General features: G+C 50.8%; 1 protein-coding gene across 12 annotated transcripts in view; it reads left to right on the top strand.

Annotated features, from left to right (window-relative positions):
• Positions 1 to 18,058, top strand: part of ARHGAP44 (Rho GTPase activating protein 44) — a 156,273-nt gene that overhangs the window by 113,135 nt on the left and 25,080 nt on the right. For 8 of the 12 annotated variants that reach the window (XM_024101747.3, XM_042841200.2, XM_024101745.3 and 5 more), the window contains exons 8-14: positions 2,185 to 2,265; positions 3,889 to 3,957; positions 4,128 to 4,209; positions 7,393 to 7,520; positions 11,426 to 11,537; positions 14,032 to 14,113; positions 16,635 to 16,715. In XM_024101747.3, coding sequence (XP_023957515.2) covers positions 2,185 to 2,265; positions 3,889 to 3,957; positions 4,128 to 4,209; positions 7,393 to 7,520; positions 11,426 to 11,537; positions 14,032 to 14,113; positions 16,635 to 16,715 — 635 coding nt within the window. The remainder of the gene's footprint in view (positions 1 to 2,184; positions 2,266 to 3,888; positions 3,958 to 4,127; positions 4,210 to 7,392; positions 7,521 to 11,425; positions 11,538 to 14,031; positions 14,114 to 16,634; positions 16,716 to 18,058) is intronic. The other 4 variants (XM_005297617.5, XM_005297618.5, XM_005297623.4 and 1 more) reach the window with 1 other exon arrangement.

The raw sequence follows: 18,058 nt of genomic DNA, 5'->3' as shown, positions 1-18,058 counted from the left end.
TAACTTAATTTTATTCCATGTAAAGTCCGTTTTTTGAGCTGAGTATCAGAATTGACATTGGCATAGACTTTGATGTTTCTTTCAACACTTAACGCTAATTTGTCATGTCTGGGTGTGGTTAGATTCATTCTAAAGTTTATGTCTCTTGAAAGGCTTTGAAATAGTCAGTGACCTGCTTCTCCTCTCTCAGCCTAAGAATTGTACCAGTAGGGGAGCTGAATTAGTAGCATTGTTAATTAAACATGGTTTTCTGCATTAACATGACCAAGGCCCCAATCCTGCAAACACTCATGCATATGTTTAACTTCACTATGATGAGTAGCCATTGGAATTGGTGGGATTACTTCCGCTCTAAAGTTAAGCGCATGCATATTGGCGGGATCAGGGTGCACGTGTTTGAATATGCAAAAGCAATGAATTTTGCAATACTTTGTCTGCCATAGTGGAATGACGCTTTTCTGTCTGTCTGTCTAATCTGTCCATCCATGTGCTGAGCTTTGTTTGAGTCCGGGAGGAGCTGCAGTGACGAAGTAAAGACACAGAGGGCTGTTCCTGATTATCCCTAACACACAACCATAAAAGCCCGACAGCCTTGCATACCCTCACATGCCCTGTCGTCTTCTCCTCCCCTTCCCCCCCCTCGCCCCGGCTCATGTTTATGGCCGAACTTCTGCGTTATTTTCATTAGGGACTTTTGTGTGTCCGACCTGAAGCCGGAAGGCTGGGCGCATTGCCACTTAGCCACGAGTGTCCGTGGGCAAAGCCATCCAGGAAATGTTTATTACGAATATAGGTTGGAGAGAAATGTCATTTACTTATACTGCTGTTTTAGTTTGTTGCTGGCATAACTATCCTAGAGCTTATTAAAAAAAGGATTCTCCACAATATCTGAAATCAACCCGGTCGATTGGCCTTCTCCATTTGGGATCAGTCATAACACGGCAAAGGGTGCGTGTAGGGAAAAGGAGAACCATACATGACAGCTGAATCACAAGCCAATAGCCTCCTGTTGACCTGATATGGTAGGGGCATAGGGTCCAGGAAAGGGTTAGTGGTGACAGCCATTCCTGAGGTGGGGGCAATAAAACCTCATGAAATGTCTTGCTTTTTTAAAACCTGTAAGTAAATATAGCACAAATAAGTGGGAGCGAATCATTCCACTGGTCCTAGCCTGGCATAGTCTGGGCAGGGGCTATTAAAACTTCCCACCCACATGAATCCTGACCTCCACCGCCATCTGCTATTCCAGTCCAGGGGCTCCCTCAAAGCTCTGCTAGTGCATTGCAGCCCTCCCTCCCCCGGCTATCTGCAAATACACCTGCGCCAAGGTCTCTCGTGAGCAAAGACTGGCACCTGTGCTGAATTATGTCACTTTGTGCAGTGGCTTAATAATGTGGACAGAGGGAGGCAGAGGCTGGGGTGAGACAATTCCTCCTGAGCCCTTCCAAAAAAAACCCAGACCTCCATGTGTGAACTACGGTCAGTGCAGGGTTTGAACCCAGATCTTCAGAGGTGAAGAGTTATCCCATTCTGCCACCGACAGCAGATCCTCAGAACCTCGTTCTTTATAGGGCACTGACTCATTCGTCACAATGAGTGAGCCTTGGTAAGGAAGTTTCCCGGTGTTTTCCCCCGGTCAGATACAAGGCCCATATCTGCTGTTCTGCAGGTGGGAGAAGTGAGTGGGTTTTTCTCAGAAAAAGGCTGTTTTCATCTCCACCTTCACCTCCTCCTCTCCTTGCACATCCACCCCCTTTTCGACCTTCACTGTCATCGGCTCCATCTCTGCCTCTGTGCCCATCTCCATTCTTGTCTCCAGGTCTTGACTCACCATCCCCATGTTTAGTTCTGATTCCAGCTGCACCTCTGCTCCCCCCATGCCCTCTCTACACCCATCTCCCCATGTCCTGACCAATCCCCTTTGTTGTCCTCATGCGTTTCTTTAGGACAATGGAGCTTACACACAGAGATATGCACAAAGTCCCCTTTGCCATATCCCCTTGTTAACTTTCAGATATTTTCTCCTTTTTTAAATCACACTTTCCTGTCCCAGCGAAACGAGAGGGGCGTGTCCCCCACACTTTTCTCTTACGTTTGCACTTCAACTGTTTGACATTCGTGTTTAACAAAATTCATAATGTGACAATAAAACAACCAAATTGCTCTTCTTCCTCTTCCCACAAGACCAACAAGGGCCACACACAGGGCACCACTGACCATCCTAAGATTGCCAATTGGAGAGGCTCAGATGCTGAGCTGTTGAAGGTATATTTCTGATGGTAGCATTTAGCTCCTTGGTGGGGGTCTCCATTCCCTGGGCTCACATGTTCTGTTTACCGCTGGACTTTGGGGGTGGGGGGGTTGGAGGGATGGGGGTGGGAAGTATTAAATTGGGGGGCAGGGACAGGAATATGCCCCTGGAAATGGGGAGCCAATAGAGCCAGTACCTACCGTGCATGCTTCTGACAAATGCAGCTGTGTCACATAATCTAGATCTGCAAACAGCCACACACACCACCTGATGTTCCCACAGTCCTGGGTCTCTTGTGAGCAGAGGCTGCCAGCTGTGCTAATTTTGCAGAGACCCAGCAAAGACCCAACCATTTCACTTGTGACGCCAGCAGGATTAGAACCCAGATGTGCAAAAAGGGGGGTGCTGCCCATAACCTGCTGTGCTATCTAACCCTGCTTTCCTTCCTCCCTACTCAATGAAACTGCTGAACCCCCTCTATGGTACTTGTGTGGAGACCAACCTCCTGGACAAAACTGCTTCAGGAATTCCACAAGCAGGACCCTTGCAAAGTAACAGTGGGACCATTGTTGAATGCAATGGGCACCTAAACAGAACCTGCAAAGCCTTTACCCCTTGATGTGTGCCCAGTGGGCAGCTGTGCGTGCAGATGTATGCATGTACATCCACGTCTGGGGTTGGAACATGCCCACACAAACATAGTGACTGCTCCATTGGTGCTTAGGATAGAATAGTACTTAGCATAGCCCTTTGCGTAGATTTACAGAGAGCAGAGTCAGATTGGGGTGTGGTAGGTACTGAGGCCTCTGCAGTTGGCGTGCGGATGCTAACGTGGCATATTTTGACCGTCAATGGATGAGAAATCGGGGAAAGCCACCAGAGATCTCAGAGGGTTTTAGGTGGGCCAGTCCCTCATTGTCCTCATGTCTGCAACCCAAGTCAAACTCAGACCTGGGTGTAACCAGCCATGGAAGTCAGTGGAGTTATACCCATTTACATCGGGTCTGAATTTAGCAAGATTTTTTCCGAAATCAAAGGCAGGGGAAAACCTCCCAACTTTGCAGCATCTCAGATCTTTGATGCATCGCCATTCAAGGCACAATTATCCCTTTCAGATCCATCTAGGCTCTGATATCCTGCTCTCCCAACATGTGTGGGGTTCCCACGACATTCTGCTCTCTTGATGTGTGTGGAATTCCCTGTGGAGCAGAATATCGGATTCTAGATCCACCTTATGGATCTAAGGGGGAGATTCTTGCTCTGAATAAGGTGTTTTATTTCTCTTCTGCAAATCCTGCATCGTCAGCCTCCCCATCTTGTACTCTGACTGGTAACGAAAGCTGAGCCACGCAGGATTGGGAATGCCAGATCTGTATATATTCCCTCCCCCCACAAATCTGTGTTTCACTGTCCATGTTCCCAACAGCCAGGATCAAATGCACCATAAAGTCTGTGCCATTTCCAGGTGGCTCTGCAAAGGCGGTGCAATCCCAGCAGCGTGCAGCACCGGCCTGCAAGCATCTCTGACCCTGTGTGCCGGCCTTGGAGCCTGATCCACCTGTAAATGATTGTAATTGCTGGTCAGGGTGGTTTGATTTTGTGTGATTTACTTCTTGCTAATTCTGTGCTCTCCACAGGACCAGCTCTCGGCTGACATGTACAATTTCGTGGCCAAAGAAATAGACTATGCAAACTACTTTCAAACTGTAAGTGCCAGTGGGGATTGGGCTTTTCTGTCTGTGTCCTTCCCTTGTGCATGATACCTCACTATGTTAACAACCGGTCTCTGGCCCAGACGCCCCTCCTCCAACCCTTACCCAAGTGCCCCATGGTTCCTATGGCAGGATGTAATATCTCTCCCTTGTCTTTTCCCTAGTTAATAGAAGTGCAAGCAGAATACCATAGGAAGTCATTAGCACTTTTACAGAACGTGTTGCCTCAGATAAAAGCACAGCAGGGTAAGTGCGCAGTGTTTTCTTAATTGACCGCATGCTAAGCTAAGACGGGCTGGAGCTCGGGGCCTCAGCTGATTAGCAGAGGGCATGATGAGAGAGCCCCCCCGTCTCCAGCATTGCACTGTACCCATAGGTGCTGTCTGTCCCCTTTCCCTGAATCATCAGTTTTTGCTCACCACCAGAGGTAGGATTCTGGATTCTCAGTAGCGAGGCCATCTCACAGACTGCTGCCCCCCATCCCAGTTAGAAGCAGTTCCACCCACCCTGCTCAGAGCTGATTTACTGGGGAGGAAATTCCCCCACCATCTTCCCAAGTCACCCCACTCCTGGACAGACCCTCCTCAGCAGGGTCGCTTTCCCTTAAACTGTCAAAATCGGTTCTCCGTCAGTTCCTCCTCTAGCCTGCGAGTCAGTCCCCCCAGCCCCTGCAAACACAATCAATGCCCTGCAGCTACAACAGCCCCCTCTCCAGCAGTGACTCTGGCCTGTGCACTGTCCCGCCTTCAATCCGTTCACCTTGCAATGGCTTTTCAACAACCCCACTGTCCCTCGCCTGCAGGACAGTGACTCGCCTCTCCGCCCCACCCCCACACGGGATCGATTGCCCCCACCGAACCCCAGATCTTCTCCCTCACACGCTTGCCAGCCATTGCCGGTTGCACCTCCCTCCACAGAGCCCAGCTCTTCTCTAACCCTGGGCCCGTCAGGTTCTCTCCTGCTTGCAAACTCTTCTGAGTCCCTGCTACTTCAGGCAGGTCACATCCACCCCGGTCGTCTCCTCCTCCCACTGCCAGCTGGGTCTGTCTGGTTCTCCGTCAGCCCCACGGGCTTGAGATCAAATGGAGCCAGAATGAAGGGGAACTTAGGCTCTAGGGCATGGGGAGCAGAAGGAAACCTAGATAACTGGGCCACCGAACTAGGTTTTCCCGTCATTCTTTCAATTAACACATGGCACAACGTGCAGCACGTATGAGACTGTAAAAAGGGGAGTCTCTTGCTGTTGGATTTCCTTTGGGGGAAATAACCTTTTCCTTGTGTCATGTGCACAGACCATGCAGACTCCTGACCGCCCCCGAAAGGAGGTGGATTTCTTCCCTCCCCATTCCCCCGTGGAGAACTGAGTGACACAGATGCATTCATCCATGCACAGTTTTATGCACGCTCAGACACATGCACGCAAAGCCTCTTGCACCCACACACACACACACACACACACACACACACAGCCGTATGCACACACAGCCTCGTAAGCGTATGTTTGGCCCTGCACACGTGTGTACACTCGCACACTCATGCTTCGGGACATTAAGAAGGAGTGAATTCAGGGGGCCCTTGGGACCGGCTGATCAGCCAGGCTAGCATTGCTTCTAACTGCCCCCCTTGGCAATGGAAAGGAATTCCTCAGCCTGCCCAGAAATACAGATACAGGGAAGTCTCTCTCTCTGATAAAGAAAACAAACCCTGGAACGTTCAGTCCTAAGCAGCTGTGGGCTTTGTTTGTGGCCGCAGGCTGCATACTCAGAACTTTGTAATTCCACCCTACAAGATCTCCTGGGCCCTGAGAACCTGCCACCTTTTAAAGCAGCGTTGTTCTCCCCCCTTTTAAAGCAACGGTCCTGTAGCTATCAGGCCAATGCCCACTAGCAGCCATGCAAACAGCTCTAGTGGTGCTCTCATTCCCAGGAGCAACCCCGTGCAGTTGCAGCTTTATTTCCCTGTTTGGGAACTGCTGCCTGTAAATTACTCCTGCCACCCCCATAAGTATATTGCAGGGGTGGCCAGACTTACTGACCCTCCGAGCCACATACAATAATCTTCAGAAGTTCGAGAGCCAGGTGCACCTGCCAGGGCTTGGGGCTTCTGCCCTGCAGCAGAGTGGTGAGGCTAGAGGCTTCAGCACTGCGGGAGGCACTTGCCGGGGCATGGGGCTTCAGCAAGAGTGGGGCTGAAGCCCTGGGCCCCAGCAGGCGCCTCCCATGGGGCTGAAGCCCCTAGACCTCCCTGCCCGCTAGGCAGAAACCCCAAGCCCCACCATCCCGCGGCAGGGCAGGAACCCCAAGCTCCCCCTCCCAGTCTGGTGGGTGGTGAATGGGGAGTCATGGGGGATTCCGTAAACCGCAGTTTGGCCTCCCCGGGTATATTGAATACACAAAAGCGAAGAGTTAGAATAGCAAGTGGGCCCCCGTCCCAGTCAGGGCTGATCGCTCGGAGGGCTGCACCAGCCCTTAAAGATCCACCCCTTATCTTTGGATTAAGGTACATTGCAACCACGATGCACCATGGTAATCTTGTCCCCTGGGGATTTCCCACCCCGGGAGCCCTGGCAGCATTTATGCCAGTAGAAGCCCAGTTTGAAGTTTAGCCATGCAGTGAGTCGATGCATTTTGCCCTCTCGCCTCTGGAGCCTGGAGTCGAAGTAATAGCTCAGGTCACTAGTGAATTGAGTGTGACAGGTCTCACACTCCACCACTTAGCACGATTGGCAGACCCTGGTCAGCCGAGGGAGGCCCAGGACTGGATTAGCTGGGGGTGCTCCAGGGCAAGATTGAGGGGCATTAAGGGAGCTGGGCGAGGGACATCATGTGCGGCTCCTCTCGGCGCTTCCTGCCAGGCCGTAGACCCCACGCGGTCCAGACCAATAGCAGTGATGGTTTCATTAGGGGGGCTTTCAAGTAGGCCTCAGATGGGTGAGGCTGGGTGTGATCTGGCCTGGAGGCTTGGCGTTCAGATCCACGCCGTCGCGCCTGGAGCCAGCAGGGGCTCAGGGGCAGCCTGCTTGGCGCCCAAGAGCAGGGGCTAGCCCAGGGTTCCATTGCCGACCCCACACTGGCTGGTCCCAGCAGCAGTGCTGGGGGAGGGTCAAGCATCAGAATGGGACATTGAAGAAGCAATACAAGGTGGGGACACTGCGGGGATCACATGCCCTGGCTCACCTAGACCCGGATATAGATGCATCCCGGACGTGCATTAGCTTCCCTACGTGCATACACATAAACGTGGGACGTGGGGATGCGCAGCCCTGCAACTCACTGCCAAGGGAGCTCCCTAACTGGCAGAGACATGGCTATCGCAGGAGATGGGAGGGGGGGGCGGGAACCTGCGCAGCTTCCCCAGCGGGTGAACGTGCTCCCCTAACCCAGCACGGGTTCCTCTCCCTCCTGCCCACTCGGTGGATCCGTGTAACAGAAGCCTGGATCGAGAAGCCCTCCTTCGGGAAGCCGCTGGAGGAGCACCTGGCCGTCAGTGGGCGGGAGATCGCCTTCCCCATCGAGGCGTGCGTCACCATGCTGCTGGAGTGCGGGATGCAGGAGGAGGTGAGTCAGGAGCCCCCCAACTGGGTGGCTTCATTCCAGACACAGATACTCTCCAGCTTTTCTTCCCCCGAGCACAACTGTCGTAATGATCCCTGCTGCCCTTAAAACCTCTGACCCTCTGAAAAGCCCCTTCCTTTATTCCCCCATTGAAACCCCACCCTGGCCTCTCTTGTATTTCCAAACCCTCCCACTGCAAAATCCTGGGGCAGGCCCTGGAAATCTTGAGGCAAGCCCCCTCCTTCAGCTCTTGTGCCCGGCCTTTGGTTCAGCTGGGAGAGCAAACACTGCAGCCTCTTCTCAATCTGTGAATGAGCCTCCTTTGAAAGCAGATCCTGGCTTGACTGGTCTTGGATAGACCTGGTGTAAATTGGGAGCAGTCCCACGGAGGTCCCTGGAGTTATACTGGCAGTATTGGGTCCTGGGACCCTTGCTGTGTCCCTTTGTATAGAGCAAGGCTGCTACTAAAATAGATCATGCATTCCTAAGACAGGCCAAGACGGGCCAAATTCGGTCATGGTATAAAGAGGTGCAGTTGCCATGGAGGCCTCTGGTCCAAATTCAGAGGCACTGTTTAGAGTCGTGTAAGCAGCACAGGGAGTGCATGTGGTAATGTGGTGTAGTTTACAATTATTTGGACCCAGTTCTCCTCTCGGATCAGTTCGTGTCCACTGAATTCAGTGGCGTCACTTCTGATCTACACCAGGGATGAGCCCAGCCCGTTCTGTTTGAGGTTTCATTTGCTTGGAAGTCTGCCGCCTGGAGAAGCACCCTTTCATATGGCCTGGGGAGGTAAGGGCGCACCCTGCTGCTCCATGCGGCCGCATCCAGTTGCGTAAGGAGAGCAGCTGGCTGACTGAATAGAGCTGCTGCCACGTCTAACTCCCGGTTTGTGTTTGGAGTCTGTTGCTTTCCTTTGACCTGCCTCCTTTAGACCAGCTCACTCTGTTAGCACAGTCCTGCGTTGTTCCTAGGGCAGTTGGTCTCAGTTATTTATCAGTGGCTTTGAGACCTAAGTAATTCCTTGCCTGAAGAAAGCGTGTTCCAGTTCAGAACCACATAGGCAAAGTAACCTTTTCTTTTTCCTTGCCTTGAAATGAGAGGAGAAAAGCAGGAAAGATGATTTAAACACAGCAGGGATTGGAGCGTGTTCTGCGGGACTCATGTGCACAAGCCACTGTTGCAGTCCTTTTTATTGCATTCACATGGTAGAGACCGAGCTTATAAATATGGAGATAACCATCCCTCTTCATTATGCAGAGACCAGGAAATAACAAATGATGGACAACCCCCTACAGGTTTAAAGAAGCAACAAAGAACTCAGATGTTTTTTCAGACCTTGTTGGAAATATTCAGACCCTTTGATCTATAAAATTGGGCTGGGAATCTCCTGAGACTGCACACATCTGATCGTTTTCTGATGCTTCCCATCCTAGCTGGAAAAAAAAGATTAAAAAAAGCAGCTTTGCTCCATGTTTTGGTGCTTCCAGGCCTTGCCATGATCGAGACATACAACTGGGGCCAGGTCTACACTACAGCCCTGTACTGGTATAACTACGTCGCTCAGGAGTGTGAAAAATCCACCCCCCTGAGTGACACACCAACCCATGTAGACAGCGCTATTTCGGCAGGAGAGTTTCTCCCATCAACATAGCTAGTGCCTCTCAGGGAGGTGAATTAACTACACTGATGGGAGAAGATCTCCTGTCGGCACAGAAGCGTCTTCACTGTACGTGAAGACCAGCCCTGAAAAATTGAAAAACAAACAAAAAAAAGAATTGACAAACCTGTTTGTAATCTCCAGGGTAGTTTGATTTGAGGGCAAAACTTTGGGTTGCTTCATCCTTTCTCTTGAGCAATTCATCCATCCCTATATATCAGAGATTCCCAAACTTTTCATATTGCATACTCCCTTTCCAGATCTACCAGCTGCTCGCATACCCCTACTCCTCTCATCACTGATACGTTGTGTGTTCCCTGTTAACACGACCTGTCTTTAGCCATCTGCCCATATTTCACTGTTACATACAGATATAATTGTAGTGCAACATATACAACCGAAGTAAGACTGGACAGTTGCTGGGCAGCTGAACCCGCGCTGTCCGGTGATTGGAGATGAGGGCTCTGCACATCTGCATCTCTGTGTTCTCATTGGTACACCTTGAAGTAAATTAACTACCATATTGTATATAACAAATTCCTATGGAGTTTTAAAGCTTCATCTGAGTTGCCTATTATGAAAATGCAATAAATAAAATACTAAGTAAAATCCACCATTAGACAATTTCTCCTGTGTACCGCCCAGAGATGTCTCGCATATCCCCAGTGGTGCGCAGATGGAGAGGTCAGATATAGAGTGAGCGCTTGGGGAAAAGTGTTCGCCCACAGGGGGTAACAGGGTGTTTTTGTCTTTTACCATGTTTCTGCGTGAGTTCATTCGAGAGCGTAGTGATGGTCTGGTTTCACCCCATAGTTGTTATCGGGCACTTAGTGCCCTGGACAAGGTACGCCACCTGTTGTGATAGGTGCGTGTAGGACCCATGGATCTTCAAAGGTGTGGGGTGTGAGTCAAAGTCAAACCTTCATGCTTTCTCCCATGCTGCCCCCTCGGTCAGGAGGCACACTCCCCATCGACAAAGCTACCGCCTTGGGAGCTCCTGAGTCAGTGAGCAGCTCCCCTTTCCTGCTGCATTTAACCACAAACTTCCCTCCCTTCTCCCCTGCAAGCAGCTTCAGTGCCACCCGCCCAACCTTTTCACCCTGATGTTTTTCACCCCTAAGATATGAGCTACCTCCCAGCTGCACATCCCCTGGGGGCTGGCGGGCTGACCACCCGGTTGGGCACATGTGGGGGTGAGCTTTGTTGTAGAAGTGGCTCCCAGTTCACCCTGCCCTACCCTCTGCAGAGCCCCATGTCTCTACGCTGCCTCTGACCCTCCTCGGGAAGCAGGGCACAGCAAAGAACTGGCAGGGAGCTGGCTCAGGGGGAGACGGGGAGAGTGGTGCCAGCAGCACTAGGAGGGGAGTGGGGAGCATGAGGCTCTCAGCCCCTTGGGGCGGGGGACTGTTGTCCTGGCTTAGGAGCTCCCCCAGCTCACATCTGCTCGACTTCCAGCTCAAACGATGCCTCTTCTACCGGCTGGCACCTGGGATCTGAAATACCAGCTAAGCTGTCGCTGCCTTTGGCACCATCACCATTAACAAAGACACTGATGCCGCTGCTGGTCATGCAGGGGTCAGAACAGACACCCCCTCACTCCCCTGTAGCTGTCAGTGTAACCACTGGTCAGTGTGTGTGACGGGTCCCCATCCGCGCCTGATCCAGGGGGAATGCGAGTCTGTCAGCTAGAGACCCTGGCTCTTGATGTAGAGACTTTAGTTCTGGAGATCCCTGGTGTTGGCCAAGATGGCAGCTGATACATCACCTGGCTGGGGCTACCAGGAGTACAAGCTTGTTTGTGTCGGCAAAGGGAGCAGGTGTGACTTGAAGCGGCCCAGGGCACAGATACGTGGAGTAACAAAGGGCTGTTCTGCAAAGACACTCCTCGCACCATGTCTAATCTGCCCAGTTCCGTAGTTTCTAGGCCCCATGAGCCAGGCCCCCAGCTGGAATTGCTCCATAGATACTGATTTACACCAGCTGAGGATCTGACCCTACACCCCACTTGAGTTCTGTATATAAGTCAGGTGAGCTACAGGGATTCCCACACTTCCTACGTCAGTGATTTCCTACTAAACCGCATCCAACGTGACACCACTAGGTCAGAGCCTGACCCCTAGGCTGGGTATTAAGCTGGCACCTGGGTCACTCTGGGGCTCCTGCCCTCAGGGCGCTGTGTTCTGCTGTTGCCATGATTTTAGGAGTTTCCTGCTGCGGCTGACTTCTCTCCTGTCTCCTTTGCCCGAAGGGTCTCTTCAGGGTGGCTCCTTCTGCATCCAAGTTAAAGAAGCTCAAGGCGGCTCTCGACTGCTGCGTGGTGGACGTGCAGGAGTATTCAGCAGACCCTCATGCCATTGCAGGTAAAGGGCATTGCCACCTTGGCTTTGGTAACAAGATTATGTGCTACTTTAGATGATCCTCTTCCAGCCAAGGATCTCCAAGCACTGCTCACGCTGTACTGGACACAGCCTGTGCAGTGAGAAGTCCTATTGCCTGAACCCTGTGGGAAGTTTTCCAGCAGAATTATTTCTCCATCCGAAAATGCTGACTCATCGAAAGCAAACTGGTTTGTGGAAATGTGTCACCTCTGATGGCATTTTGTTTAGAAAAAAAGCAGTCAGGACTCAGCTTTTCAACTGGCCATTTTGAAATGACTTTTTATTTCCGTTTTTTTAAAAAATGATATAACGGTTAAAAAGCCAAAATTGGAACAAACAGTTTCAATTTGACCAAAATTAAACATTTTGAGCTGAAACAGGGTTTTTTTTTTCAGAATTTTGTTTCAGAGGAAAATTTGGAAATTTGGGGTGTGGGGGGGTGTCTCCCATTTCAGAATGGAAAAAATTTTGAAATGGAAAAACTAGCCCTGAAATGGAAAACCCATTTTCCCCCAAGCTGTCCCATGCAACTATGCCTGTGCGATCTGCTGCTGTCATTTCGGGACAACAAGTAAAGAGGCAGGGCCCTTCAGTAGGGGCCTCCCATAAGGGTTAAAACTCAGTCTGCTAGGGAGGAGTCATAAACGGCTTCTTTGGGTGTTTCATTGTATAGTTTTTCAAGCGATCTATTCACTAGAGGAAAGTTGTTAACAAAGAGTCTGAACTCTGTTGCCCTGTTCAGTTCTAAGCTTGAGGAGAAAATTAGAACTGTCGAGGAGCCTTATGAATCTGTTAACATCAAGTACTGATTTAACTCTAGACATAGTGTAAAACAATTGTGTTCTGCTTTAACTGAATGAATGGACCAAACTGTGCTCTTATGCTACTGTAAATTCTGGAGTTACATCCAATTTACAACAATGCAGGAACAAACTTTGGTTCATTATCTCTTAACTTTAAAAATATAATGAATGTATGAAAAACAAACTTTGAAGTATAAATATAACCATATTGGGCATTAAGGAGGGATAGGAACAATTGTAGATTTGTTTGATGCCAGTTTGGAAATAAAATTTGTCCTCTCCTTAAACATTATAAATTATATCTACTAACGTCAGTGCTTCTAAATCTTCAGTTTCCCCTGGAGACATTCGTCAAACTATTCTAGCGTCTCTATTTTCTGTGCTTGTCTACAGTCCTGTTCATTGCAGTTGAGGACGAAAAAATAGTTTTGATCAGAATCATTGATGAACCCCAGGGTTCAGACTTTCCCTGGTTTATTGTGATCAACAGATTTGCCAGTAAATGTTACATTTAAAAAAGTAAATCTAAATGTTAGGACATACATTGTGCTTATTCTATTTAGCCAAGTTACCGGTCATGCTAAAGCAACCCAAATACAATTGTAATAACCATGAGACGCTCCAAAAACATGGCGATGAGTGTGGGATGAGTGGATCGACAATTAGATCATTTTTTATTCTTTTGTAACGGAGTTTCCAACCTGGTTGTTACAGATTCTGTCGGTGAACAAGAGGGTTTCTGGATGAGGTCCCCTCCTTACTGGCCTGCAGGTGCTTAACAAGCAGATGCTTGGGGCGGCCAAGGGAGAGAGCGGTACCTGCAGCAATTCGGGGGCAGAAGGTCCCTCACTCCCTCTAGGAACGAAGGACCTGCCGCCAAACTGCCGCCGCCAATCGCGGCTTTTTTTTTTTTCCCCAATTGCGATCGTGGCCTTTTTTTTTTTTTTTTTTTTTTGCTTGGGGCGGCAGAAATGCTGGAGCCAGCCCTGCTGGCCTGCTAAATATTGATTTGGTTTGGATAAAACTTTTTGTATTTGCATCACTCATGGGCTTTGAGGCCAAGTTTTTCAAAGACACCTGGATGATTTGGACTCCAAATTCCCATCAATTTTAAGGATACTTGGGCACTCGCATCCCATTCGCCACTTTTGAAAATGGCATAGGTCCATATGGTGAGATACCGTGAAGTGTTGTGACAATGGCACAATTCCACAGGGTTAAGATGATGTTCCTTTCTTGATCCAAGATGGTTTCCCTTCTCTTTCAAAACCTGGTCTGGGGAGGGCCTGAGCACCCTGGGCAGCAGTAATGGCAGTCGCAGGGGAGGCTGCTCAGTGCTTTGCAGGATTGGTTCCTCAATGAAATGAGGGTCTGATCTTGCTCCCATTGAAGCCAGGGAGTCCAGTGTCACGGGGCAGAGCCCACAGAGAAAGCAACGAGAACAGGAGAAATGGCGAATGTTTGACAAGATTATTAGGATGTTAATTGGTTTTCTTGTTTTTGGTTGAAATCACATTAATGAGGCTGCTGGGCAGAACATACAGCCTGGCCTTTGTGCTTCATTGAAGGGGCTAAAGTCCCATGCCCAGGGACCAGCCAAGATCCTTACACTCCAACCCAGGAAAGCACCCTACTTTGGTACTGACTAGCCAGTGTTCCCTTCTGTCTCCTAGGGGCGCTGAAGTCCTATCTCCGAGAGCTTCCAGAGCCTCTCATGACCTTTGAACTCTATGATGAATGGATTCAAGCTTCCAAGTGAGTCCCAAATGCACTTTCCTTTGTCCTTGGTCTCATCTTCTTCCTCAGCACCCACAATGAGCAGTCAAAAGTACTGGAATAAGAAGGGCTGAAATACGTTCTATATTCATATGCCCCTATGGAGAGGCATCTTCCACGTTGGGAATTGCAGAGCTGCCTGCTGAATGACTTTGTCTTGCACCTTCGACCTCTCACCTGTCCTCTGCCTCTGCTAATCCAGCTCCCCAAGGTTCATCCAGAGGCTGCTCAAACAATCTGAAGCCCAGGGCAAAATGTCAGTGTGCTGCCCCCTGGCGGTGTGTCAGACCAGTCTACGGGAGTGTGAATTGCAGAGCACTCAAACCCATAGCACTCTAATTGTCCCATGTAGACCCTCCTGGTGCAAACTGAAAGGGACCTCGTATGCATTTATAGAGTCCTGTTTGAAACAGGACGGCATCAGCATGAACTAGGTACCTTTTAGCTTGCACCAGCAGGGTCGGCGGAGGTCAGTTAGAGCGCTACACGTTCAAGCTCACTGCAATTCATACTCTTGTGGACCGGTCTGCAGAGCCGTGTAGCTTCTCCCAGAAATCTGCCTCTAGCTAAAGCAGCCCCAGGCTTCCTCTCACATCCCAGATGCCTCAGCAGCTTCAAATCACTGCTGATGTTTTCACCTTTGTCCCCCAAATGTGGAACTTTTCCTAAAATTGCCCCAGCTCAAGGATGAGGACGGGCAAGATGGAGTCCTGCAGCAGCTTAAAGTGTCAGAGCTTTAGAGCTTGGCATTCAGTGTCCCGGCAGGGCTAGAAACAGGTGCTTTAGCCCATTCGGAAGGTGAGATTCCTGGTGGGAGAGGCAGCATGCGTGTCTAGCTCTGGAAGGGCCAGACATCAGGTCTTAAAGTCGTGGAATTTTGGGGTAGAGAAGAGTTGTTCTTTAGAGGCTTATATGGACTCCCTCTGAATCCTGTGTAGTGGGTCTGATGGTAATCTAGCTCTACAGGGGAGTGGATGTGACAATATAGGTGAGGTCTCTGTGGCTATGGAGCTGGTACCAGTGTGACTAAGGGATGTGAAACTTCCAGAGGAAGGGTGGCCAGGTACCAGCCTGAGATTGGAACTGACCTCAGGTCTCCCCTGCTCTGCCACAGATTTCCTGTATGACCATGGGCTAGTCACTTAGCCTCTTTGTATTCAGTTCCCCCTCTATGAGATGGAGATGACAGCACTGCTCTGCCTCAGAGTGGGGCTCGGAGGAGAATACATCAAAGTTTGTGAGGCGCTCAGTTCAGTAATGGTGACCGGATAAGCACCCAAGTGCTTGTCTACATGGCAACCTTCTGCTGCTGCTACTCGAAAGTGCAGTACATCAAGCTGCCCTCCAGGCTTCGCACTGCACTCTCACTGCATCCACACAGGACGTTACTGCGTGGCATGCTGGTGCACTGGAGATTGACCCCCTGCCTTGCCACAGAGTAACTTGCCATGTGGACAAGCCCTGAGGTAGCTACCTAGACCCTCCCCCGGCGTGTCCACATAACTGGGGTGATGTGTGCATGGATCAGAGATGGATTAAAGATAAATCAGGCCCAGATCAACAGAGGTATCTCTATACAATTTCCCTCCATTCGCTTCAGTCTCCGTCTGTACACAACCTCTGCAGTACTGTCTTGGGGATTGCCTTGCAGCCGACCTCTGTTTTGTGTAGGGGATGGGAAGTAGGTCTTGAACTGAAAGCAGATTGCCTTGTCATAGAAACTCTCTGGGCCCTGGAGCAAAGTCCTGGGGGAAGGGGTTCAGTCCCCTTGTTGAGGTGGTGCTGGTACCTGAGCCACTGGGAAAACCTGGCCTCCCCCGGCTTGAATCAGAACAGCTCAGAGCCAGGACCCTGGTCATGCATGGTAGCACCACTGCCTCTCTGAAGGACTCACTCGCACTCAGCAAACATGCTCACAAACTTGGTGCCTCCTCCAGAGACAGGGCTGAACTATGGTGGACTATTAGGGCCTTGCATTCCTTTTTGGGCTGCTCTCTCCTTCTCCGTCTGGAAGGGACATCTCTGTATTTGCAGCAAATGCAGAAATGCACCAGACTTGGGGATCTGACCAGTCAGCCTCTGTATTCATGCATTCCCTCCTGAGGAGGGCAGGGGCCTGGCTGAGTTGGTGGGCTGGAGGCCTTCCAGCTACACTCGCAGTCTCTAATGGTACCATGGAGGCCTGGAGTTTCTCTCTAAGCACCCGAAATAAATAATAAAAGCAAGGCTGGGCTCAGGCACCAACATTCGCACTCGCTCTCTGCACTGGACGCCCCCAGGCTAGGAGCGTTCAAATCTGGAAGGGCTGGCTCAGACTGTTACAAAAACAAAATCTGCTTGCAAACTCAGGATCCTGGTTCAGATTTCAGCTGCGCCCCAGTTGTCAGGGCATTGAGATCTGGGGCCTCATCTCTTCTCAACAGCTGAACGCTCAGCGAAGCGAGCGGCCCGGCCGTGTGGCGAACTGACCAACTAATCCCAAACTACGCTTCCTTCCTAGCATCCAGGACCAAGACAAGAGGCTGCAGGCCCTGTGGAATGCCTGCGAAAAACTGCCCAAGGCCAACTACAACAACATCAGGTGAGTGTGTGGGGAAGAGGGCTGTGTCTACAGGCAGAGTTGCCAGTGATTTCACTTCAGGTGTAATTTTTAAAACAGTTTCATTAAACTGGTGCCAAAGGCTGTGTGGAGACTCTCACAGTGTGATTTAAACCAGCCTTATTTTGGTTTAACTTAAGTCAGTTAATAAGAGCATCCCATGCCCACTGGCGAGCCTGTGTACTGGGTCCCCCTCTGTGCCCAGTCCTCAGAGGATATGAGTCTATTACAACCCCAGGAAGGGAGCTTTAGTTCAGCCCGTAGCAGCTTGTGCTTTTAGCTCTGGAGGTCACCAGCTCACTCCGCGGGGTGCAGGCCAAGCTGGCGGCTGTTGCCCGTCCACACCACCGTTTGCGCTGTTGTAGCTAATTGGTCTAAAAACCAACGTCAGTTAAACTGGTGACACTTTTTTGGGTAGACAAGGCCTTAGTAGGAGGCTGGGGGCTTTCCCCCCCTCAGGTGCCTGCCTAATGCCCACTAATGTCAGTGGGATCGCTGCATGCTTAGGCCAGGTCTACACTAACCCCCTAATTCGAACTAAGGTACGGAACTTCAGCTACGTGAATAACGTAGCTGAAGTTCGAAGTACCTTAGTTCGAACTTACCTTGGTCCACACTCGGCAGGCAGGCTCCCCCGTCGACTCCGCGGTACTCCTCTCGCCGAGCTGGAGTACCGCAGTCGACGGCGAGCACTTCCGGGTTCGACTTATCGCGTCCAGACTAGACGCGATAAGTCGAACCCAGAAGTTCGCTCGCCGCCGAACTACCGGGTAAGTGTAGCCAAGGCCTTAGCGATGCAGGCCCGACCCTGCAGGCAGCTGAACTCTCAGCTCCCCTTGAAGTTGGGGTTTTCAGCACCTGCCCTAGCGAGTGCTGCTGCAGTAGGCAGGGAGCCTGTCTGATCCACAGGGGTTCTGTTCCGGGCCCTGCGCTCTCAGGTGCTGAGGGAGGGGGAGCTGTACCTTGTTGTGAGTGGGGCCCAAGTAAAGTTGGCCATGTAGGTCAGAGCCTGAACCCTCCCACAGTGGGCCCAGGGCTCATGTCCCGCCACATCCCAGTAATGAGCACAAAGGTCCGTGGCGGGGGAGAACCGTAGGTTCCCCTCTTCCCCCTGGCCTCCTCATCCAGCCTGCTTGTGAACTGAACTTAGTCATGGTGGAAAAGCACCAAACTCACTTTCCATGGGAGGACAGCAGGCAGATCGCTGCGGGGGAGCCTAGCTCCCACCTGCGCCCTCTCACCTTTCCTGGCCTGTGAGAGAAGGGGGATGGGCAGTGGAGCCCAATCTCTCAGTCCGCCTAGGATCACAATGCCAGGGCCTCCTT

The sequence above is a fragment of the Chrysemys picta genome, chromosome 12 (genome assembly GCF_011386835.1).
Source record: "Chrysemys picta bellii isolate R12L10 chromosome 12, ASM1138683v2, whole genome shotgun sequence".
Lineage (NCBI taxonomy): Eukaryota > Metazoa > Chordata > Testudines > Emydidae > Chrysemys > Chrysemys picta.
Note: the sequence above shows the minus strand (reverse complement) of the source record. Positions and strands in the feature narration are given on the sequence as shown.